This window comes from Eurosta solidaginis, chromosome 5 (assembly GCF_040869045.1).
Source record: "Eurosta solidaginis isolate ZX-2024a chromosome 5, ASM4086904v1, whole genome shotgun sequence".
Lineage (NCBI taxonomy): Eukaryota > Metazoa > Arthropoda > Insecta > Diptera > Tephritidae > Eurosta > Eurosta solidaginis.
Genome location: NC_090323.1, coordinates 201,455,717 through 201,480,743, shown reverse-complemented (window position 1 = coordinate 201,480,743; position 25,027 = coordinate 201,455,717). Strand labels below are relative to the sequence as shown.

At 41.6% G+C, this 25,027-nt stretch overlaps 3 protein-coding genes across 3 annotated transcripts; 1 reads left to right on the top strand and 2 right to left on the bottom strand.

Annotated features, from left to right (window-relative positions):
- Window positions 1-10,795: 10,795 nt before the first annotated feature.
- On the bottom strand, window positions 10,796-11,520 carry LOC137254506 (pupal cuticle protein Edg-78E-like). The gene is made up of 2 exons (XM_067792208.1): window positions 11,311-11,520; window positions 10,796-11,239 (listed from the first exon to the last, which is right to left on the bottom strand). The coding sequence occupies exons 1-2, from the start codon at window positions 11,320-11,322 to the stop codon at window positions 10,871-10,873; spliced, it is 381 nt and encodes a 126-aa protein (XP_067648309.1). The 5' UTR covers window positions 11,323-11,520; the 3' UTR covers window positions 10,796-10,870.
- Window positions 11,521-18,985: 7,465 nt separating this feature from the next.
- Window positions 18,986-19,854, top strand: LOC137254505 (pupal cuticle protein Edg-78E-like). The gene is made up of 2 exons (XM_067792207.1): window positions 18,986-19,131; window positions 19,201-19,854. Exons 1-2 carry the CDS (start codon window positions 19,120-19,122, stop codon window positions 19,675-19,677), a joined length of 489 nt encoding a protein of 162 aa, XP_067648308.1. The 5' UTR covers window positions 18,986-19,119; the 3' UTR covers window positions 19,678-19,854.
- Window positions 19,855-22,445: 2,591 nt separating this feature from the next.
- On the bottom strand, window positions 22,446-23,192 carry LOC137254504 (pupal cuticle protein Edg-78E-like). Its single transcript, XM_067792206.1, has 2 exons — window positions 23,055-23,192; window positions 22,446-22,940 (listed from the first exon to the last, which is right to left on the bottom strand). Exons 1-2 carry the CDS (start codon window positions 23,064-23,066, stop codon window positions 22,536-22,538), a joined length of 417 nt encoding a protein of 138 aa, XP_067648307.1. The 5' UTR covers window positions 23,067-23,192; the 3' UTR covers window positions 22,446-22,535.
- Window positions 23,193-25,027: the final 1,835 nt, after the last annotated feature.

Sequence of the window (25,027 nt, the reverse complement as noted above, 5' to 3'; positions counted from 1 at the left end):
AATAAATTTCGTCAAACTGAATAACAATATTCAAATGACACGCTCTTTTTACCCTTTTATATTGGCTGAGTATGCATCACTGCTGCATGACAGCAATTCAAATGACGTTTAACGCATTAGAACAGAGTGAAACTTATTAGCACAGAGGCACACAAGTAAAAAAATATTCCAAAGCGGGTAAATACCCTGTGGCGAGAAAAATTGTGGAAAGTTTTAAATTTTGGTGAATAGTGAAATAAATATCGTGAGTTGATAGTTAGGTGGGGTTATGTTGTTATAACACCAATTTTTCTACTTAGTCGACAGGCATATTCAAAGTTAGGTGGAACAGTGCGAGAAATTTCTTCAAGAAGTTTTTTCTTTTCCTCTCTGTCTGTAATATGTAAAGCAATCATCAGTTGAAAGTCTAGATGACGTGCAAACAGCAAAAACATGAACATGACGTGTCGCCCATGGGATTCAACGGGCTATATCTTTATAGCTTTCGCAACCCAAATGGCAATCTTACCTCCGCGGGGGAATCTGGTAACAAACATAAAAGAATAATACTGTGAAGAATATACCACAGCGGGTTAGGGGATCAGAATATACCCACGGTAGGTATGCCTGTCGTAAGAGGCGACTAAAATACCAGATTCAAGGGGCTGTGTAGAGCAACCTTTCAGGTTGCCAGCGCAATATATAGCTTCTCTAAACCCAATTATCAACCTCACCTATCCGCGGCGAATCCTGTTTCACTAACAGACGAGGCTCTGGCGAGGGAATGGCCTGAAGGTTTAATGTGGCCACATAAATCGTTTCCGAGATGGTCGGGCTAGCACCTTAATGGTGCTATGGTACCGGAGCGTACCGGATTTGTATCCGGAAAAGGACCATCACATCGATAACACTCCCCAAAGCCTTCGGGGAGCAACCTTATCGCTACAACAACAACAACAACAACTGTGAAGAATATTAGCAGCACTAAGGGATACTATCATCTCTAAGCCGATGCTAAGCAGTGATTTGTATGTACATCAATAAATCAATCATTATGTCTTCATATATGTACGTACACGCAGCGGAGAAGAGACGCACAAACACGTGCAGATATCTTATCTGAGATGCTCCCAAAAGTATGCAATTATAATTGTGGAAGTGTCGCTCACAAATACACGCGCATATGAGAAGCTATACACGTGCATCTGTAGTTATAATTATATAGCAGTAACTAAGTAAATTCTGGAAGAGCCTAGAAGTATGCAACCGAGAAATCACAGAGTATAAAAGGCGGCAACAGTAGAGGCACGACAATCAGTTTGATTTAAGATGCTATCTGGCGAGCAATAGTAGAGTTATTGTGAAGAACTTTAATAAATGCCATTTTGCATTATTGAATAATGGAGTTATTTATTCAACAGTTTAGCGATTCGTACGTTAGCAGAAGATTTTGAATAAGCGGAATTGCAGTAATTTCGTTACAATTGGTGTCAGAAGAAGAATTGCTGAATAAATTCCGAAGACTGCGAATACAACTTGGAAATGGCAAAGTTGAGTGAATTGAGGATCCAGCAACTGAAGGAGTTGGAGAGCCGTGGATTGAATACAACCGGCATTAAGATCGAACTACAAGCACGGCTACGAGAGGTATTGAAGTTGGAAGGAATTAATGTAGACGAGTATGTCTTTTATCCTGATGTGGAGGAGCCGGCGACTAAAATAGAGGAGAAGATAGAGATTCCGAATCCATTGGCAAGTGTTGACACTCACGCGATACTAGCAGTTTTGAACCAAATGTCGTCACAAATGTCATCCCAACTGGAATCACAAAAGACAGATATAACATCTCAACTGGCAGAACAGAAGACAAGTATAGCATTCCAACTGGAATCACAGGAGACACGTATAACATCCAAGATGGAAGCACAAGAAACGCGTATTTCAGAAATGTCGACACAGATTACATCTAAGATTGAAGCACAAGAGGCACGAATATCCGAAATGTCTGCGCAAATATCAGCACAGATATCATCGCAGATCTCTGCTCAACTGGAAGAGCAAGAAGGACGTATTTCCTCGAAGTTGGAGGCGCAAGATACAAAAATTTTACAACTCGAAGACAAAATTGATGCCGAGATTGAAACATTGAGAGGTCGTATACAGGAGTTACAACCAAATCGCCCAGCAGTTTCAGCGAGTAATCCAAAGGTAAAAACACCATCCTATGACGGTTTTGTTCCTTTCCAGGTGTTTAAGCTTCAGTTTGAGAATACCGCAACAGTGAACAACTGGATTGCTGAAGATAAAGTTGCAGCTATATTCGTAGCATTGAAGGGGCTAGAAGCCGATATCCTACAGACGATTCCCGAAGGAGAGCGGTACAACTATGAAGCATTGATGGCTGCTGTAGAACGACGTTACGGAAGCGAACACAGGAAACAAATCTACCAAATATAATTGCAAAACCGCTACCAAAAATCTAACGAGACTTTGCAGGAGTTTGCTTCAGACATTGATCTTGCAAATGCGGACGCACCTGTGGAATACACTGAGGGGGTAAAGATTCAGAGTTTTACAAATGGCATACGAGATGTGGAAACGAAACGAGCTACATATGCGAATCCAAAACAAACATTTGCTGAAACGGTATCGCATGAACTGACTCTGGAAACAGCCTCGCTTTTGAGTAAGCCAGCGTACAAAGCTCATCGCGTGGAAGTGGAAAGGCCAGACTGGGTAGACACAATTTTGGAAGCAATGAAGGGGTCACAACAGAAAAATGCTGGAGTTAGGAAATGTTTCAATTGCGGCAACCCAGGTCACATTGCACGTCATTGCAGCACCGGTTCTAATAGTTCCAACAATGTGGGTGGCCGTAAACGCAGATCTGAAGGAGATGAGGAAATCTCCAAATCTACTCAGTCGTTCAACTAAAGCGAGTCAGCCGTAAGGGGCGACAGCTGGCTCCATCAATTGAATGCCCCACAATCTCTATCTCGCAAATTGGAAGAAGGTCAAACAATCTTACTGTCGGAGTACATGTGGATCGAATGGAAAGTTTACTGACTATAGATACGGAATACAAGAACATAAGACCATTGCATGGAGCAAGATTGCGTACAGCCACTGCAGAACTGGAGAAGACAGCACGGTTCTAGGAGAAGTAGCATGTGAAGTCACAATTGGGAACGTCACGGTAGTACACAATTTTATTGTTGATGAAATCGCAATTTAAGTGGACTCCCTAATCGACCATGGCATCAAGATCGACATCCAAAGCAAGACGATGCGATATAAGAACATAGATGTACCGCTTAATTGCGGCTACGAGAGAGGCTACAGCAGTAAACGAGTGCTGGTGGAAGAGAGTCAGCAAATACCACCAAAATCAGAAGCAGTAAACTGGGCAAAGGTTGACGCAGAATGTGGGACAAACAAATTGTGGGTTGTCGAAGCAGCAAACAAATCAGCACCGAACATACATGTAGGAAAAACCCTGGCTATGACAAAACAAGATGGACGTATTCCGGTAAGAGTACTCAATGAGTTCAAGTCACCACTCAAACTGACAAAAGGAGCTATATTGGGAAGATGCCACGAGGCTGAAGTAGTTATTAACTGGGAACAGCTCCAGGAACACGTTTCATCTAGTAATACTGATATTTCAAATGACATCACGGCATGGACGGAGGGGCTAGAGGAAGATTATCAGAGTAAGGCAAAGAAACTGCTCCTAAAGTACGCAACCATATTTGACCAGGATGGTTCCAAACCAGGCCGCACCAATGTTGTGAAACATCAAATTGACACTGGAGACGCGAGGCCGATACGTCAAGCTCCTCGTAGTGTTCCACTGGCGAAACGGGAAGTTGTGAGTTAAATCGTACAAGAAATGAGCGACAGCGGCGTCATCGAACCATCAGCTAGTCCATGGAGCTCACCTGTGGTACTTGTGAAGAAGAAGGATGGGAAAATGAGGTTTTGCGTGGACTACCGCAAGTTGAACGACGTCACGAAAAAGGATAGCTACCCATTGCCAAGAATTGACGACACTCTGGACTCGCTCTCTGGTACGAAATGGTTTTCCACACTGGACTTGAAAAGTGGCTACTGGCAAGTGGAGGTGAAGGAGGAAGACAAAGAGCGTTCAGCGTCGGGGATGGTCTTTGGCAATTTACAGTAATGCCCTTTGGACTATGTAATGCACCAGCTACTTTCGAGAGACTCATGGATGAGGTACTGAAAGGACTACATTGGAAAACATGCTTGGTGTACCTGGATGACATCATCGTATTTGGCAAAAACTTTGATGGACATCTTAAAAACTTAGAGGAAGTTTTCCAGAGAATAGCTGGCGCTGGTATGAAACAAAGTCCCAAAAAGAGTACGCTGTTTAAAAAGGAAGTAAATTATTTGGGTCACAAGGTAACGACAGAAGGCATCTGTACTGCGAATGAAAAGATAGAGGCAGTAAAGTATTGGCCAAGACCACTGAACCTACATGAATTGAGAAGTTTCCTTGGGCTGTGCACATATTACCGCCGATTTGTGCCAAAGTTTTCCAGCATAGCCCATAGCTTCCATGAGCTTACAAGAAAAAATAAAGCTTTTGAATGGAAGAAGGAGCAAGAAGTGGCTTTACAAACATTGAAGGAGCGGTTGTGCACTGCCCCAATGCTGGCATATCCGATTCCAGGAGCAACATTTATTCTAGATACAGATGCGAGTGGATATGCTATAGGAGGCGTTTTATCACAACTGGTTGATGGACAGGAGTATTACAGCCGTTCAATTGGGAAACCAGAGAGGAACTACTGCTTTACACGAAGAGAGCTGTTGGCATTGGTAGAGTGCATTAAACATTTTCACAAATACCTCTATGGCCAGCGATTCTGCGTCAGGATAGATCACGCAGCGTTGAAATGGCTTCTGCAGTTCCGTAATCCGGAAGGACAATTGGCACGGTGGATCGAGCGGCTACAAAGCTATGACTTTCCATTGAGCATCGGAAAGGTAGTACCCATGGGAATGCCGATGCAATGTCACGAAGACCATGTAGTTTGGAATGCAAGCACTGTTCAAAGGCCGAGGCTAAAGAAGACATTATAGATGGCCGGCAAATGATTATAACGTGTACGGATGAATGGGACAAGGAACAACTAAGAAAGTGTCAGCTAGAAGATACAGATCTGTCACATGTTATGCAAGGGCTCGAACGAAACGAAAGACCAATCAGAGAGGAGATGTCAGCAGAGAGTCCCACTGCGAAGTCATATTGGGCACAGTGGAACAGTTTAGAATTGATATTCGGTTGCTTGCATCGAGTATGGGAGAGTGAGGATGGTCAATGCAAGAAGAAACTGATATTTGTTCCCAGAAAGAGGATTCCTGACGTGCTCAGCGAGCTGTATAATGGTCCAAGTGGAGGTCATCTTGGAATCACGAATACGCTCGAGAAAATTAAGCAGAGATTCTATTGGGTTGGTTGCCGTCAGTCGGTCACCGAGTGGATTGCCAACTGCGAGGTTTGCAACAGAGCGAAAGGGCCCAAAACACGAAGTCATGGCCAGATGAAGCAGTTTATTTCAGATGCAGCATTTGAAAGGATCGTCATGGATGTCGCAGGTCCATTTCCTACTAGCAACCGCGGAAACAAATACGTACTGGTGGTAATGGATTATTTCAGTAAATGGCCAGAGGTATACCTAATCCCAAACCAAGAAGCGGAAACAGTAGCAGAAGTGGTTAAAAACGATTGGGTTGCAAGGTATGGTGTACATTCTGACCAAGGCAGGAATTTTGAATCAGCTGTATTCCAAGAAATGTGTAAGAAGTTGGGCATTCGGAAAACACGGATAACTGCATTGCATCCGCAGTCCGAGGGTATGGTGGAACGTTTCAATAGAAAATTGGAGGAGCATTTAAGGAAAGTAACAGACAAGTACCATAAGGAGTGGGATACACACATATCATTATTCTTGATGGCTTACCGATCGGCAGGGCATGAGACAACGGGCCAAACTGCCGCAAAGGTAATTTTTGACAACGACCTGCGACTGCCAGCTGATTTGAAGAATATAATAGATGCCGATGCGGAAAGAAATGTCAAGAAATCCACTGGTGTCTTGGGAGAAGAGCTGAGAGAGATACACGATCTGGTAAGGCAACAAGCAAATATTATGAGTGACAAGATGAAAGCCAGATATGCTAAAGCGAATAATTCGGAAGGGTTTCAGGAAAGAGATTTGGTGCTGTTATACAACCCACAACGAAAAAAAGGTTTGTCCCCGAAATTGCAGTGTAATTGGGAAGGCCCATACAAAGTTGTAAAACGGATCAACGATGTAGTGTACAGCATACAAACCATTGGCAAACCACGAACCAAAATGAAAGTGGTTCATTTGGAAAGGCTGGGAGCGTTTAGATCGATTTGTCTGATCGGGACGATCAGACTTAGGTGAAGGGCAGTGTGACGAATATTAGCAACACTAAGGGATACTATCATCTCTAAGCCGACGCTAATCAGTGACTTGTATGCACATCAATAAATCAATCATTATGTCTACATATATGTACGTACACGCAGCGGAGAAGAGACGTACAAACACATGTAGATATCTTATCTGAGATGCTCCCAAAAGTATTCAATTTTAATTGTGGAAGTGTCGCTCACAAATACACGCGCATATGGGAAGCTATACACGTGCATCTGTAGTTATAATTATATAGCAGTAACTAAGTAAATTCTGGAAGAGCCTAGAAGTATGGAAACGAGAAATCACAGAGTATAAAAGGCGGCAACAGTAGAGGCACGACAATCAGTTTGATTTAAGACGCTATCTGGCGAGCAATAGTAGTGTTATTGTAAAGAACTTTAATAAAGGCCATTTTGCATTATTGAATAGTGGAGTTATTTATTCAACAGTTTAGCGAACGTTAGCGGAAGGTTTGGAATAAGCGGAATTGCACTAAATTCGTTACAATACACATATTTAGCTCTTTCGAACCCAAATTCTCCATAGAATGGGGAGGTGGAGGGTGGGAAGGTCTAGAAGGTTAAATTTGATCATATTTAATAATGTTGCCCGGGCTAGTACCTCAATGGTGCTTGTTATTGGAAAGTACCGGATCTACATATATTCGGTCGATAACACTCCCTAAAACATTTGGGGAGTGTCCTTTTTGCTACAACAACATTAACGACAACAAAAACTCGTCGACACCCCACAGAAGTAAAAAAAACATTAAGAATCTCAAGCCTTCGAAATCAATAGACCCAGACGGAATAGCCATGCCGATGCTTAAACACCTTGGCGATGGGGCATCAGCTACGTAATGCATGTTTTCAACATGTGAAATCCTTTTTCCTTCCAGAAGACAGGAAAATGGTAAACATAACCCTGCTACTAAAGGCTGGAAAACCAGCTAACAAAGGTGAATAATATCGACCTATATCATCCTTTTTCTATCGTGGAGAAGACTTAGGAAACCATTCTGCTCCCTCATTTTACTGCAAATATTCAATTAGCGAGCCATAAGCACAACCTCTGAAAAATGTATTCAACAAAAACCAGCCGTAAACACTCAGATAAATTACGGCCAGAACCAGGAAAATCCCACCATAAGGATCACCTCTTCCCCCTGTCTAAAAAGATGGGCTGAAAATTATCTGAGCGGTCGATAGACGTCGCTAGATACAAGACGAAGCGAACAGTGGGTGGTGTCCTACCTCCCATTCTGTTTAATTTTTACATGCCATCCCTTTCCCTTCAAAAGGAGTTACTTTTATTTCCTATGTTGACGGCCGCACAACAATAGAACTATTTTCTGAATTGTCTCAAGCCGGGCATCTCAGCTATTGCTTTATTTAGTCCCGTCTCCCAGGCCGATGAGAAATATGACGAGATCTGCACTTACCAACGCAACAGTTTGATCTAGAAAAGCGCGAGGAGCCCCATGTTCCAACCATGTTGAAGCTGACAGTTTCCTTGAACTCCCGTTGGAAGACTTTGATTACAATCTGTGAATGATCGCACCTAATGGATGGGTAGAACACTATAACGATGCCAACAACCTATCAAGGATGAGGTAACAACAGCAAAAAAACCCGGGATTGACGGAATAAAGTAACTGTGAAATTTTCAAAAGTACAATACGTTTTCTAAGACTAATGTTGTTGTTGTTGTCGTTGTTGTTGTTGTTGTAGCGATAAGGTTACTCCCTGAAGGCTTTGGGGGAGTATTATCGATGTGATGGTCCTTTGCCGGATACAGATCCGGTACGCTCCGGTAACACAGCACCATTATGGTACTAGCCCGACCATCTCGGGAACGATTGATATGGCCACATTAAACCTTCAGGTCTTCCCTCCCTCCCCACCCATAAGTTCCATGAGGACCTTGGGGTCGCCAGAGCCTCATCTGCGAGTGAAACGGGATTCGCCGCTCGAAGGTGAGGTTGACAATTGGGTTGGAGAAGCTATACATTGCGTAAACATCCTACTGGTTGCTTCAAGGTCCGATAGCTGTGCCACTTCTACCAATTGGAGCCATAATCTGACGAGGACAGAGCGACCACTGACGAGACATAATTTATATGTGTGCGCTCAGAAAAGGCAGTGCCTAGTCAGAAAGCCCATTGCAAGCCTAAAATTTTTTTTTAAGTAATCAAAAGAATTCCTTTTTTTTACTGTCGAAAGACTTGTTCGTTGGTTCGGGGGTAACGCTTGCCCTTTATTTATTTTATACCTTGCGCCCTCCTTTGTCAGCTTCATCACGTAGGTTTTGGAATGTGGTATTGATGTTGATGGTGCCAGATATAAATTAGGTACGTTCCGGTAACAAGCACCATTAAGGTATTAGCCCGATCATCTTGGAAATTATTTAATATGACCACATTGAACTTTCTAGGTCATCCCACCCGTCTTACCCCAACTCCATGAGGAGCTTCGGGTCGCCAGAGCCTCGCCTGCTAGGTGACGTTCACTATTGGGTTGGAGAGCTAGACAGCTTTGTATTGCGCTTAACAACCCTTTGAATCCCTTAATTTTCTGTGCCCATGTTACCGGCACTCAGCATTGGTGTAAGTTTTTTCCCTGCCCTAACATACGTAAAGTTCCAGGACTCTGCGGAAGTGTCGCCTGGCTGAAAGTTGATCGTACATACCTGCACCTTTGCGCCAACTCTGCACCTCCATTATGGCACTAAGATATCCATCGAAGCGCTGGTACGCCATCAGCTAATCGACTTGTGCAATATTATATGATGCTTTATTACTATAGTAGTTTGGCCTGCACTAAAGCTGCCCAGAGGTATTGAGTATCGTTGCATTTGTTAAAACTATGTCATTTATTATTAGGCCTGCGAGCGGGATGTGCAGAGATCGACACTGATGACATTGTCGTTGTTTTCAAAGTTCACGTTATACTGATCTTTTTTTCGAGAACTTCTTGTCCAGTATGACCTAAATATATTTGAATGACGATTATTCCACAGGGGTGCATTTTATAACATAGGCATAGTCCAATTCGAAACCTTTTACAAAAAATAACAAACAACAACTCATCCGTCTGCTCCGCTTTGGCGATAACCAACTTTAGATGCCAAGGTATGCAAACGCCCTTTCCATTAGAGAGCTGGTTGCTGGCAGGCATTTGCTACTTATGATGACTGCACTGTTATCTGCAGGTGTCGTGAGTTTGAAGGGATCTTCGTCGACCCGCCTGCACTAGTTGGTTGATGTTTTGCGTCCATAGCAAAGGAGTCCCCATTTACTGATTTCATGGCCTCACATAGCAGTAATTGCATACATACATACATACATACATTGTTCAAAGCTTGCAAGTCTTCAGGAAGACACCTAGGGTGTAGTCCATTGGTCCAAAGGTTTTTTATGTGCATAACCGCCACATGAAGTTCAGTGCCTGCCGATTTGCCTTTGGTGTACACAAGTTGTGTTGAAGAGATACATTTTTCGTATATTTCCTAATTTATATCCACAGCGGCCCATTAAGGACTTGCACCAGGAATGATATCAGACTAGCGAGTCTGTGTTTGTTAGGAAAACGACAGTTCGGCAAATTATTTAGTCTTATGTGTTGAAGAAAAATTATCTTCGTCCGGGTTTTTAAACTTGTCAAAACGGTTCTTACTGCGCACTCTATTTCGGTATTAATCCTCAGTCGTGGCTTGCCTCGCTCTTCAGGTTATTCTTCATCACTTATTGATTCACTCAGCCCTGACCCTTCTCATCTCATGCAATCTGAGATGGATTGCCCCCCTGAAACAAGATAACGCGGCAGCTGGTGTTATTTACTTGATTAAAAAAAAAAAACTCTCATGTCATAATTTAGTTGTCGTTGTTGTTGTTGTAGCGATAAGGACACTCCCCGAAGGCCTTGGGGAGTGTTATCGATGTTGATGGACCTTTGTCGGATGCAGATCCGATACGTTCCGGTACCAAGCCCGACCATCTCGGGAACGATTTGGTATGGCCACATGCGACCTTCTAGGCCATTCCGCCCTCCCACCCCCTAGATCCATGAGGAGTTCGGGGTCGCCAGAGCCTCCGCTGTTAATGAAACGGGATTCGCCACGGATAGGTGAGGTTGACAATTGGGTTGGAGAAGCGCTGGTAACCCCTTGAAATGGTTGCGCTACGCAACCCCTTGAATCTATTTGGTATTTAGTCGCCTCTTACGATAGGCGTACCTACCGCGGGTATATTCTAACCCCTAACCCGCTGGGGGGTTAGTCTTTTACCACTATCACATTCGGTTCCTAAGTAGAACAATAAAATGAATATAAGTAATAACAAATTATTAAGCTACACAAAACCAATACATTTTCAAATGAGTATAATTTTGCCACACTCTATATCTATTTTATATCTCTTATTGTCTTCCATAGTAGGGAACTCTTGGAAATGGATGAGCTTCAGTATAAGCCAAAGATCTCAATATATAATCTGGAATGGGTGGTGGTGTAGGTAAATGGTCGCCTACAGGGTGATAACCATTTTCATCAACCGTGTAGGATACTTGGATAGGTTGCCCTTCAGGTGAATAATATCCATATGAGCCTGTAGCATGGAGACCACCCACACCACTTTCCTCAGCTTGAATACCATTCGAAGTTGCATATCCATATTGATAGCTGCCATCAGGATTTACATCACTCGTAGATTTAAGTATTGTGGCGTCAACGTCAGATGGATAGTTTCTGGCATAGGTGAGTGCAACAAGTGCTGACGAGATGAGGAGCTGAAAGAAGATGATGAGTTATTATTTAATTTCTATGAAGGTATACCATATATACCATGCTGTGAACTTACAAGTTTGAACATTTTGGAAGGTTTTGTACGAGATTTTCTAATTGACTTCTACGCCTTTTAACTTGCTGTTGGGTGAGGAAGTGTTTCGGTTACTGATTTAATCTATAATAAAAGAGATGCTTTTATATTGTTCTCATATTTGAAAAGTGTACACTTAAGCTGCATGTATGTATAAAGCAAAACTAGACAGATCCTATTTGATTACACCCCTCATCTTTAGAATTTATTTAAGTATTAAGGTACTCAGCGTTTGTGCTTATCAATTAAATACTTCGTTCGGGTGTCATTATACAGTGGGGTATTTGCTGGTAAAACTTCAAAATAACTAAAAAGGACCGCTTTTCTCCGACCTCAGCGGGTTAGGGGATCAGAATATACCCGCGGTAGGTATGCCTGTCGTAAGAGGCGACTAAAATACCAGATTCAAGGGGCTGTGTAGCGCAACCTCTCAGGTTGCCAGCGCAATATATAGATTCTCCAACAACAACAACAGCAACCGCTTTCTCCGTATCCGGTTAACGCTAACAAACAGTTTATCTGACAGATAAAAGAGCGGCTCTTGGAAATTAAAGTGCAAGCCAGCAGAAGTATAACTCCATATAAGATTCAAAGGGTAGTTAAGCGCAATACAAAACTTTATAGCTTCACAGCGTCTCAAACTTAAATGGCAACTTCACCTACTCGAGGTGAATCCTGTTACAAATTTTAATGTATCACACACATATTTAGCAGGGGAATAAAGTTGACGCGGAACTAGGGAATGAAGAGTTGGTAAGGTAAGGGAGCTTTCACGTTTTCATATCAAATCTTTCCAAAGATGGGTGGGCGAGTACCTTAATGGTAGTAAAGTAACCGGAACGTAAAGGATCTATATCCGGCAAAGGCCCATTCAACTGCTCAAAGCCTTCTGGGAATATCTTTATAGGTAAAATTGCAACAACATTATTTCCATAAATGAACGTTAGAGTGGAGAACGGTTTATTGAGCCTGCCCTCACCCGCATGCGACTGACTTCCTTTTCCTTTTGTCTTGTAACAAGGCTAAGGTTAAGATCATTCGTAATGCTAGTGTGAGATCTGACTAATCTCCTAAGGTCTTCAAACCAATCAGTTTATCATCGTTTGAACGCTTGATTGATATGTATGCTAGGATTCATGGGGGTTGTTACCAGCATCCCTTTATGCTTACTGCCGGAGCTTTGGCACCTTTCAAGACGGCACCTTAGAATGTTCTGCCTATCGAAACCAGATAAGAGCCAAGGGGTAATTTTTACGAAAATATGTAAAATTCTTACTTTCAGGCTTTCTTCTACCGCTGGTACCTTTGGCTGCGTGAAAAATGTAGAAATTTCACTTATAAGAAGCTGCTTTCGGGACTCAGTATTGAAGATATGGATATAAAAGCCTCCGTTGCCTTGTTCCGCTGAAGGAGACACCCAGCGGACAAGGGGGCTTAGAATATAGCCGCGGCAGGTATGCCTGTCGTAAGAGGCGACTAAAATACCGAAACGATTCAACCCCTTGAAATTGCCAGCGCAATTTATAACCTTTCTACCGGAACTGTCAACCTCACCTACCGGTGGTGAATTCTGTTTCTTTAGAAGCAGAGGCTCTGGCGACCCCAAGATCCTCACGGAACTAGGCGGTGGCACGGCGGTAAGGCCTAGTAGGTTCCATGTGGTCATATTAAATCGTTCCCGAGATGGTCGGGCTAATACCTTAATCGTGCTTGTTACCGGAACGTACCGGATCTCTATCCGGCAAGGAATCATCAACATCGATAAGACTCCTCAAAACCTTCTGGGAGTGGCTTTGATGATACAAGAAAAACAAGAACTTGACAAGACCTGGACACTTTCGGGGTCGTGTACTTGCTGTAGGAAATGGTAGTCAAGCCAATAATCTTCTCGCGGAAAGCAATGGAGAGAACGAGCATAAGAAAAATTTTGGTTTTCATACTGGTTGGTATACGCGGCTCACTAAGAGCAACACTAAAATTGCCCATGGATGTAATGCTGAACATACATCAAGGGGACATTATAAAATGTCTTCGAATTTTAGCCCATATAGGACGATCAATTGTGTGTAGCAGCTGCATCCTGTGCGAGTCTTAGCGCTTTTACTCGATCACAATAGCGTCTTACAAGTAGAAGTCGCCGCTATTAAAGATGCGATGGTTGGGATGCTATCTAGTGCTATTACAGTTAAAGGACGTGGCGTCAAGTGAGAATAAATGTCCTGAGCGCTTTGCCCCATAGCATGAGGATGGTCTGGGAGTATCTGACCTCGCTTGCGATTGTCGCAATTATTTTGAAATAAGAATAACCTGTTTAATTGCCATGTGGATCTCATTATCCGAATGGGTTCAGTTGAATTAAACGTAGTGACCCACATAGAATCTGAGTTCCGCAGCGCCTCCCCCACTGTAAGGATGACGCTCGAGCAAGCTAAGCAAATATTAGGTACACACTGCGTTTTGCAGAGTAGCAAGACCCTTCTGGCTGAAAGTGGATGGCAGTGGATCTGAATAAATCACTTGGTTCTCTAAGGCTTGGTGGTTGGGCAACTCCACCAGCTCTAGATACACGGAATATAGCGAAATGGAATCATGGAGTCACCTCTTGCTTCACTGTAGGCGAAAGTGTTTCTGTCTCGCCGTACTCGGATATCCGAAGGATTTGGTCAGCATCAAGGAATGATTCCCTACATACCTATGTTGGATATTTTAGTTCAGTGAACACTAGAGGGGAACCAGCATCAACACTAGCAACAACATCGGCACTGAAATCCAGCGAAAAATCAATCCTGCCAATAAATGCTACTTTGGACTAGGTAGGCAATTGAAAAGTAAAGCCCTCTCTCGGCGAATGAAAATCATACTCTACAAGTCACTTATCGTACCCGTCCTGCTATATGGGGCAGAAGCATGGACCATGACAACAGCAGATGAAGCGGCTTTGGGAGTGTTCGAGAGAAAAGTTCTTCGAAAGATTTATGGACCTCTACGCGTTGGCGATGGCGAGTACCGAAGAACATTTAATGATGAGCTGTACGAGCTATACGCAGACATCAACATATGTAGTCCAAGGAATTAAAAAAAACGTAGCGGCTGCGCTAGCTAGGCCATGTTATGCGAATGAAAGATGATGCTCCGGCCAAGAAAGTGTTTCTATCGGAACCCGCCTATGGAAGCAGAGGTAGAGGGTGGCCGCCACTCCGTTGGAAGGACCAGGTGGAAAACGATTTAAACACCCTTGGTGTGACCAATTGGCGCCGGTTGGCGGAGCGAAGGAGCGACTGGCGTGAATTGTTGGACGGCCATAACCGTTTAGACGGTTAAGCGCCAATTAAGTAAGTAAGTAAACACCAGAGGAAGGGGATCAAGAACACCTCTCTATTAATGTAAGAGAACCTCCACAATTCCATTGCGCCATTAAACCTTTCGTTCCTTGTGAGAGAGGTATTTTCCTCTGAAGATAATTGACGCCCAGACTTCGCCTAACATATGCCATTTAAAGGGTGGTGCTTTCATATGTCTCCTTAGGTACGAAGTAGGATGTAACTTTCAATTTTGGTGGAGCGCTGTCCATGCCAAGGCTAGAGCCCAGCAATATCTAGTCTCCGTACACAAATCTATTTGAGGTGCTTGGTTTCGGTCCCGTACCGTATTCCTAACCTCCAAACGAATCCCCACACCTCTAACTCTCCCCGTGCGTAGCTGCTAACAACGAATTGACGTGCTCTAAGCCTAAGTGTCCCACTGTGCACCGTTTATATGCAAATTGACCGCAAACCATATAATGTGATTACAATCACTTTATTGAGTAAATTTTTAGTAAAATCAAGTCTTCTTCTTAGTGCTTATCAATTTGGGAATTTATTTTGACCGTTTTTAATGATCTTTCTACATTTTGTTGTGAGCAATGAAACTGACTACCCTACAGTGAAACATCGTACTACTTGGTCGGAAAAAGACTAGTTTACAAAAACCTCCTTTTCAACTGAGAAAAGGGCAATTTTATTTTATAAATAAGCTAATGTTTTTGAGAAATGGGCAAATGAATTTGAGAAGTGGATATATGTTTTTGAGATATGTGAAATGTATTTCAAAAATATTAACTAAATAACTTTCAAATACGTTTGCCCTTCCCTCAAATACATTTGCAGAATTCTCGAATGCGTTTGCTCATTTCTATATGACAGTTTCTCATTTACAACAGCCCTTTTTATATCCAGCTGTACTTGTAAACAGGGTATTATAACTTTGATTGGATAGCGGTTGGTTGTACAGGTATAAAGGAAGGAGATATATATAGACTTCCATATATCAAAATCATCAGTATCAAAAAAAAAATTTTATTGCGCCATGCCCGTCCATCTATCCGTTAACACAATAACTCTTCACCAAATTTGGTACATGAGCTTATCTGGACCCACAATAGATTGGTATTGAAAATGAGCGAAATCGGATGATAACGACGCCCATTTTATATATATATATCACATTTTGGATAACATAAAAATCCTGATTATTTACTAAATAATACACCTAGAATGTTGAAATTTGACGTGTGGACTGATATTGAGACTCTTGATACAAATTTGAAAAAAATGTTTAAAATGGGCGAGGTACCGTCCACTTGTGATAAAATCAATTTGAAAAATATTATTAATCATAAATCAAAAATCGTTAAACCTACCGTAACAAAATTCGGCAGAGATGTTGTCTTTACTATAAGGAATGCTTTGAGGAAAAATTAACGAAATCGGTTAACGACCACGACCACTTTTATATAAATGACTTTTAAAAGGGTCGTGGACGAATAAAATAAGCTGTATCTTTGCAAGAAGAGCTCTATGTCAATGGTATTTCATTTCCGAAGTGGATTTAAAACAATAAATGGGAAAAACTTCAAATTTTAAAAAATGGGCGTGGCACCGCCCCTTTTATGACTAAGCAATTTTCTATGTTTCGGGAGCCATAACCCGAAGAAAAATTAGTTCAGAATAGAACCATATGTATATGTATTATTGCGCAGCCTTGTAACACTATTAAGCACACAAAACAAACCACAACAGCATTTCAAGTGTACAGCTGGACAAGTGAACCCTGCAGAAAAAAAATGGGAGACAGCTTTTCAAAGCGACAGTTTCGCACTACAGGTTTAATGACCACCTCCGAATTGGTGCTAATTGAATACAGAGCAGAACAGTTGGCAACAACACTTGTACTTAAACGCTTATATCAAAGGCAACGACTATTTCAGAATCGCCTACGACTGACTCAGTTAAGGACGCTTTTAAAAGGTCTCCGAGGGGAGCATTGCTGTTTCAAAGGACATCACAATATGTAAGGTATCAGTTGAATGCAGTAGGTCTGCGCTGATTTGGAACTAGTGCGATTCGCTGAAGTAATATGTTTTGTTATTCAGATATGATTGCGAATAGAGCACACAACTTTGATTCGGACAAAGTCGTTTCGAACACTTCACTTTTGTGTTACTCGGATTGGCTGCAGCTTCCTAGCGAGCGCAAAACACGAATACAATATATGCTTACAATCTTTCCAGGGGTTGACAGCGCAATTCACAGCTTCACCAACGCAATTGTCAACCACACCTGCCCATGGTGAATCCTGTTAATTTAGCAGACGAGGGAGGCTCTGGCGACCGCTATTTCCTCACTGAAGGAGGGGATTGGATGACCTATATGGTTTAACGTGGTTATGTCACATTGTTCCCTAGATGGACTGGCTAATTGTGCTATTTTCCGGACTGTTCATACCGGATCCATATCCGGTAAAATACCGTTAGCATGAACAAAGGAAGAAAAAGATGCCCATCCATTTCATACTGCAGTTCGCACTCCCAATAGGTGCTGTCACTGATGAAAAGAAATGTGTAAGCTTGTGATGACAAAACGCGAGTACGCCCATCACGAGCCTGCAGTTAGTCAAAGTTATATAGTTGTAAGACTTGCGCATGACGTGCGAGACTATCGCCTTACCGACCGCTTGGCGGTCATGATACAACGCAGCTATAGCGACAGTGTCCTAGATGTGAGAAAATTCTTGCATTCCTGCAATTTCTGGCATACGACGCAGGAGTTTGCCTAAGTAATAGAGATAATACTTCTTTTCATTTCTATATAGCCAGTTAGATGATGAACCTGATACGCGTATCAATGGCCACGGAAAATACAATACAGTATTGTTAAGAATATTAGCAACACTAAGGGATACTGCCATCTCTAAGCCGATGCTAAGCAGCGCCTTGTATGCATATCCATGAATCAATCATTATGTATCTACATAAACGAATCAATCATTATGTCTACACATATGTACGTATACGCAGCTGAGAAGCAACACACAACCACATGCATATATCTGAGATATTCCCGAAAGTATGCAATGAGAAAAGCTATAAAATCGTGCAATTGTAGTTACAGCTGAGAAATTTGGTAGCTGATGGTCAACTAGTAGATTCTGGAAATGGAAGCGCCTAGAAGATGCGAACGAGGAAATCAAAGAGTATAAAAGGCAGCGACAGATTGAGGCGCTAGAATCAGCTTTCGAGTAAGCACGCTATCTGTCGGGCAATAGTAGAGTTATTTATTGTGAAGTACTTTAATAAAGGCCATTTTGCACTATTAAATATTGGAGTTATTTATTCTGAGTTTAGTAAGAGGATTTGCAGTAAATTCGTTACATTATTTTCTTATCGCTATGTACCATATCTGATTGTCGACTTCAATGCAGTTTTTGCCAGTTCGATAAGGCGTTGGTTATATGTATAGGTCTCTAGATATAGGCCTGAATTTGAGTACACCGCATCTTATTTATTGCCTTTTCCGGCTTGCATACGAAGGCGAAAAACGTCGTTCTTGTGAGCAACTAGTGTGGAAAAACTATTTATATCGAGAAACCAGACTAAACAATGAAAACAACACCAGCCTAAAAACCCAGCAGATAAAATTTTTCCCAACAAGTGTTACTTAGGCGAGAGTAGGCAATTGAAAAGTAAAGCATTCTCTTAATCAACAAAAATAATCAGAAGATGTGTTGACGTTTGCAGTATTCTGAGGAAACGATCTCCGGGTAGCTAACGGAGTTTATCGAAGGGAGTTATGTGATGAGCTATATTAGTTTTACACAAATATGAACACTGGCGCAGAGTAAGTCATGTTATACGTATGAAAACAAACGCTCTGGCTCTGAAAGTATTCCTATCGATACCAGTGTTTCGGAGTAGAGTTAAGAAGAGACCTTCATTGAGTTAGGAGAGACAGGAGAGAAGGACCTCCGCTCCCTTGATGCTCCTAATTGGCGTGATTCGCATCCTTTGTTGCTACACGCCCGAAACCGTCTAGACAGTTAGGTGCCAATTAAAGCCCAAAACGAAATGAGCTATTTTTTTTACATCAACTTAAAATATTTACATATCTTCCGCCCACTTTTAAACTTGTATGCATCTTAATTCGCCCCAAATGAGCACACTGACCTTACTTACTTACTTATTTAAGATGCGAGTGTCGGTAGCAGCTAATAAAATGATCGAAACTTGCAATCACTAAACTAACTTTCTGGGTCATAATAAACGAGCAAATTAAATTAATTTTATTGACGTCTCAATAGAGACTCGTCTGGCCTAATAAAAAACTACTGCAAGTTATGCTTTTGGTTGACAAATGATTTTTGGCTATAAAACTTGTGCTATTCTCGCTAATCACCATCAAATCATTTAAGTGTCTTGGACAGTTAACAACTTCTGCAACTAATTTTGAGACCAAAGCAAAATTAAAAAAAAAAATGAATAAATTTGTGAGCAATAATTAATATCATTGTGTTTTTTTTTCTTTATTATTATTCTTACTTTTCCTTTTTTCACAGTTCCTTTTAGCCATCATCGCTACATTGGCATGCAGCAGCCATCAAGCCGCACTCACATACGATGGCCAAGCAGAGATTGTCAAGCATGATAGTCAAACGAGTCCGGATGGTAGCTATAAATTGGATTACGCCACTTCAAATGGTATAAGCGTTCAAGAGCAAGGATTCGGTGGTCAGCATTCTACTGGTGGTTTTGCTTACTACTCTCCTGAAGGTGAACTTATCCAATTATCGTTTTTGTCCGATGAAAATGGCTTCCAACCTCAAGGCAATCATTTGCCAACTCCACCACCAATCCCAGAGCAAATACTCAAGTCATTGGAATACAATCGTTTACATCCTTATGATGAGAAAGCTGAGCAACAACTTCAAAAACAACAATATAATCCACAGAAACAACAATTTCAGCATTTTGCAGCATCGAGCAATGAAGTGAATAATTTCCATGGTCCAGCGCAACAACGTAGACACTTTTGATTAGATGGGTCGGGTTGTATGTAAGATTTCACAAGTTCACACATGCCTATAAACGCTCATATGCACATCAAAGCTCACTAGTCTACGCGTAGATGTTTAAAACCTGTAAATATCTTGGAGTCAAGTAAAGAGGCATTTCAAATTAGTAGGAGTAGTAGTCAATAAAGAACTTTTTAATCAAAACTCATTTATCTCTTCGACTTCATTCATAGTAAGACATATTACGTAATATGCGCCAGTATGAACCCTGGTTGTTAGCTTCACAGCTCATATTCCCGCGAGGGAATAGGAGTAGGGAGCTCATTTGGAGCAGGGATCTACTGAGCCTGTTTAAGGTTGGATGTACACTTGATAGTCGGCGAGAGGCTGATCTCACTCGAGGTCCTATCGCGCGACTTTTACATAAATGTGTATGAAAACATGAGAGTCGGAGATGTATGGGACCCAAGTTTTTTTTATCGTTTTGCACAGCAGCGCCTGTACTAGTTGCATGGCAGATGGCGAGTTGAAGTCAATTCACATCTAGCTGTCTAGGTTTTGCAAGGAAAAGGGGTAAATATCTCGGCATGTATGTGTATGGATGTCCAGAGGATGGGTTTTCTGTTTCGAAAATATATCAAGAGTAAGCAGCGATTAACTTAATGACTGCAAACTTCCCAAGTCATAGTTATTAAAGCGTTTGTGTTGGTTATAATCAGATAACAGAGTTCTCATCTGAGGTATTGGTATATTTTTCATTGGAAATGGCTTTTATGATGCCATTTTCAAGTCATGATCACAACTCACCTTCAACCATTAAATACCGGGAGTCATCACTGCAACGCAATCACTGACGCCAATAGGGCGCACCATGGGCGATGAAGTCTTCCTTCATATGCTCACTACGTCATTGGCATCACGGAAGGACTAGAAGTCTGCCGGAGAACTCTTTTGTAGAATAATCCAATGGCCATTCTATCTGCTCTCGAAATCCTTCATGATCTCGGACAGGTATGGTAAGAGACTTAGAAAGCATAATTTTTGTTTATCGAGAGAAGACTTAACTTTTCAGTTGCGTATTCAGTCCAAAGTAACATTTCCTGGAACGATTGATTTATTGTTTGATTTCTAGGCTGATACTGGTTCCCAGATAGACGACTACATTTATGTCACTCAAGAGTAACATGGCTGCTAAGCCGCGAGTGTGCAAATTCTTTCTTTGATGACAGCAAGTATTTTGTCTGGTCCTTCTTCAGCGCAAGACCCTCTTCTCTCGACACTCTATCCAAACCAAAAAGGCGAGTGCGTTTATTAAGGCTTACGCGCTAATAGATCTACCTCACTTTGATTGAAATTTAAAGCAAGTAAACAGGATTCAGACCACCTAGCCACCATGTCTAGGTATTTTTGCAAAAGCTTCCGCGTCTGTTGCGAAATTCCCGCTGACAAGGACTGTTAGGTCGTCAGAATAGTCAGCCACTTAGACATCCATAGCCGCTGCATTCGAAATCTTTAAGTAACTCGGTTACGACTTTAAAACCAGAAGTGCGAAGACAGAACATCTCTTACGCGTTATCTCTTCTCACCCAACACAGATGGGACTGCATAGTTTATGTGGCAGTGTGCAACCGTCCAATGTGCATCTGCCGAAGATTTACAGCTTTTCTTGGAACTTTAGATTGATTGTAGGACTTGGATCTTTTAAGATTTATAAAACTGAACGTAATTAATACTGTGAGGAATATTAGCATCACTAAGCTGATACTAAATAATTAAAGGCACAACAATAATAAAGTAAGCTGCCACTCTTGTGTACGTAACAAAATCAATCATCATTGACACACATACATACGAGGCAACAATGAGATACTCACAAACACATTTAATCATCAGCCCAAGTAGTACTCACGCATACACCTGCATATGTCTATAAGATAGACATCAACTACAAATGTACATGTACATATATAGAAATTACCAAGCAGGAGATACAGCAGTTCTAGAAGGAAAAACGTATAGAATTTAGTAGAAATATGCGAATGAAGCAACGGAGAGTATAAAAGCAGCGCAAGCTGTGTAATCAGTGATCAGTTTCATTTAGACACGCTCTTAGTTGTGACGTTTAATTGTGAAGTACTACTCCCAAAGCAATCTAATAAAGACCATTTTGAAATACAGAATATTGGAGTTATTCAGTCGACAGTACAGCGATACTAACGTTAGCAGAAGGTTCCAAATAAGCGGATTTTGGGGCTAGTCAAATAGAACAGCGTTATTGTAATCTATGGAAAGTAGCCGTACTATACTTTTTTCACCTTCTTGCAGACACTAAAAGGATTCTGTATTGGAGGGGAGCTCTTCTTCTTCTTCTTGTAGCGATAAAGACACTCACCGAAAGCTTTGGGGGGTATTTATCCAGGGTGTTTAATAAATTAATTTCATTAATGTACTAACCCAACCATTTCGGGAACTATTTGACATCACTACGTCGAACCTTCAAAGTCTGTGGATTTAAGTCACAACTTACCGCAGACATGGCTACCACATGAATATTCTAAGTACCTTAACCCTCTGAAATGGTATGGTCATCTAGACTCATATTGCTTCAAAAAGGTTTTATCAAAATTTGCCAAAGTGCGACCTATATTAAAATTAAGATATCTGATATGCCAGGCAACCTCAACCGCATTATGCATTATAAATAACCTTCAACATCTTACTTCACTGTCATTTTATTATATAGGATTTTCAAGATTCTTAAATATGTACATGATATGATAACCAACAAACTCTCTAACATAACAATTTCTCACAAAGAACACATACGGGGATAATGAGGACCTTAGTTATTACAAAAACAAATATGCAACTACTTGGACTCAGATCTTCTTAGCATGCTTGCGTTCCTCTTCGCTCTCTTGTGATGGATGCGTACGAATGTATTCAAGTGATTTAAGTATGGCTTGTGGAATTGGTGGTGCTGTTGGTAAATGTTCACCGGTTGGATGAAAACCATTCTCATCGGCTGTATAACTTAGCTGAATGAGTTGACCATCGGGTGCATAATACGCAGCAGAACCACTTGCATAAGAGCCACCAACACCTGATTCACCAGCAGCAATGCCATTTGATGTTTCATATTCATAATGATAGCTACCATCCTCTTTTGTCTCACTTTTGAAGTTGCGCAACTCCGCTACAGCATCGTATTGATCAGGACGAGCTTGAACGTAGTTCAAGAAGATGACGAAGGAAAATGCGATGATGAATGATGTGGTGTTTGTCTGAAAATAATTGTGGCTATTTAATTTATCCTTGGAAATTGAAAGTGTTGCTATGTTTCCTTGTGTGTGTGTTTGTGTGTGAGTGTGTGTGCTACGCTTTCAGGTCCTACTTACAGATTTTTGCATTTTGTTGGTGTCTGCTGCGTTCGCTGCGTTTTATGAAATTAATGTTGTGGTCTCGGGACTATATACAAGAATGATTGCACATCTCATTGGCCAACGCTGCATTTATAGCAAAATTAAGTTGCAAAAGTTTCTCCTTCCTCATTTCCCTGTTTCCATAAAATTGAGTGAACTTGATTTGAAGTACTTTTTGGCAGAGAAAAACAAACAAATTACATCAAAGGAAGCTAAATTTCAGGTGCCTCGCAATAGTGAAAAAAAACGCCAGACAGCGCTAGCCTTTGAGTCTCATTCTTACCTTAATTACCCCGCTGCTCTCGTTCTACCTGCATTCGATTAAAAAAAAATTGATTTAGGACTTCGTTTAGCACAGGTTCTGTATATAAATTATTACCAGAGGCAGCCAACAAGGAGGAGAGGAGGCTTGTTGCAGACCCTCTGCTACTGGTAGCTGAAGAAATTCAAGAAGCTTCTCTCAACGAAAATGTGGTCAGTGACATGCAACTCGATGACCGATCGAGGTTTAACGACTTTCAACTCACATAAGCAATCGTCCGCTTTTTTCGTGTTAGGCAGCACTGCCAGCTCTATGAATCTAATATATGTAAATCTGAAGATGCAACGGCCGATATTCCCCTTCAATTTGAGTTGACTAAAACACATCGAACCAGCATTTCCGCACGTAACTGAATTATTTTTAGGATCTTTCACACTTGCTGCTTCGAGGTCTGATAGCTGTGTTTATCCTAATAGCTGTCTGATTAGCTGTCCCGTCCTGTAATCTGAACTTCCTACAACTATTGTCGCTAACGGGACATTCTTTATAAGCATCGCATGTCAAAAGCTATAAGAATATCCATCGTGAGCCTACAGGCACTCTTTTTTTACTAACAAGAGCTACTTTGTTATCCTAATAGCGGAAGACTTGCATATGGTCCACTCTATGGACACTTCGCAGACTGGCGCTTGTTTTCACTTTTTCTTCTTGGTTGATCATGTGCAAGTTTTGCGTTCTTTTATCGATTACAGCGCCCGCTCAATCGCCCTCTCACTGCCATTTACGACAATATCACCGGGAAACCAGTATTTTTAATTCTTTCGCTTGAAGGCCCAGGCGATCTTTGCCGTTTCATGATAACTGACGGCAATCGGGAGCATCAAGTAGACACAAGGAGGTTAACCCCTTCTTTTGCTTCCAAATACGGGTGTCAATAGAAATACTCTCTAGACCGAAACATCTAAATCCATTTGAATAACATGGATTAGCCAGCGAAGTCTTTGCGTTTTTATAAGTTGCACTATCGCCATATCTGCCTGAAGCTTATCCTCAAGATCTAGAGTTTCGTAAAGATCTGGTGTATAGTAGATCTGCCAGGTCTGAAGCCACAGGGATAAGGTTTAATCAGTTCGTTGACTTTAGGCTTCAGTCTAATAAGCGAAGTTTGCGGGATCGCTTTTCTTGTAGACTGGGAAGAGCACACTTAATCTCCAATCTGGAGGCATAAGATCGTCCGATAATGTTTTGCATAGGAATCTTGACGCATGCTTTATACCAACTCTTCGCTTCCATTTTTGATCAGCTCTTCGGATAGACTGTCGTTACCTGATGCCTTGTTATTCTTTAGCAAAGATATTACCTTTCCCATTTCGTCATAGTAGGTTTCCGGAGCGTAATTTCCGTTATCAGGGATTATGATATCGCGGAAACCTGCCCTTAGCTTGAAAACCCTCCGTTATTCGGTGGACGTTTTGTTTAACTTGAAGGAACTGCTTAGAACCGGAACAGCTCATTATACATCAGACCATATCTTTTTCTCAAGTCTAGGACCATCAATGTATTCGGGTAGCGTATAAGCCGCCACATATTCCAATTCTAAATTCCTCAACGAAGTACAGTCTCTATTATTCTAATCTTAAAAGTATCTGCCTGCCTAAAACTATGCCGAGTCATTGCATCTGGTTGC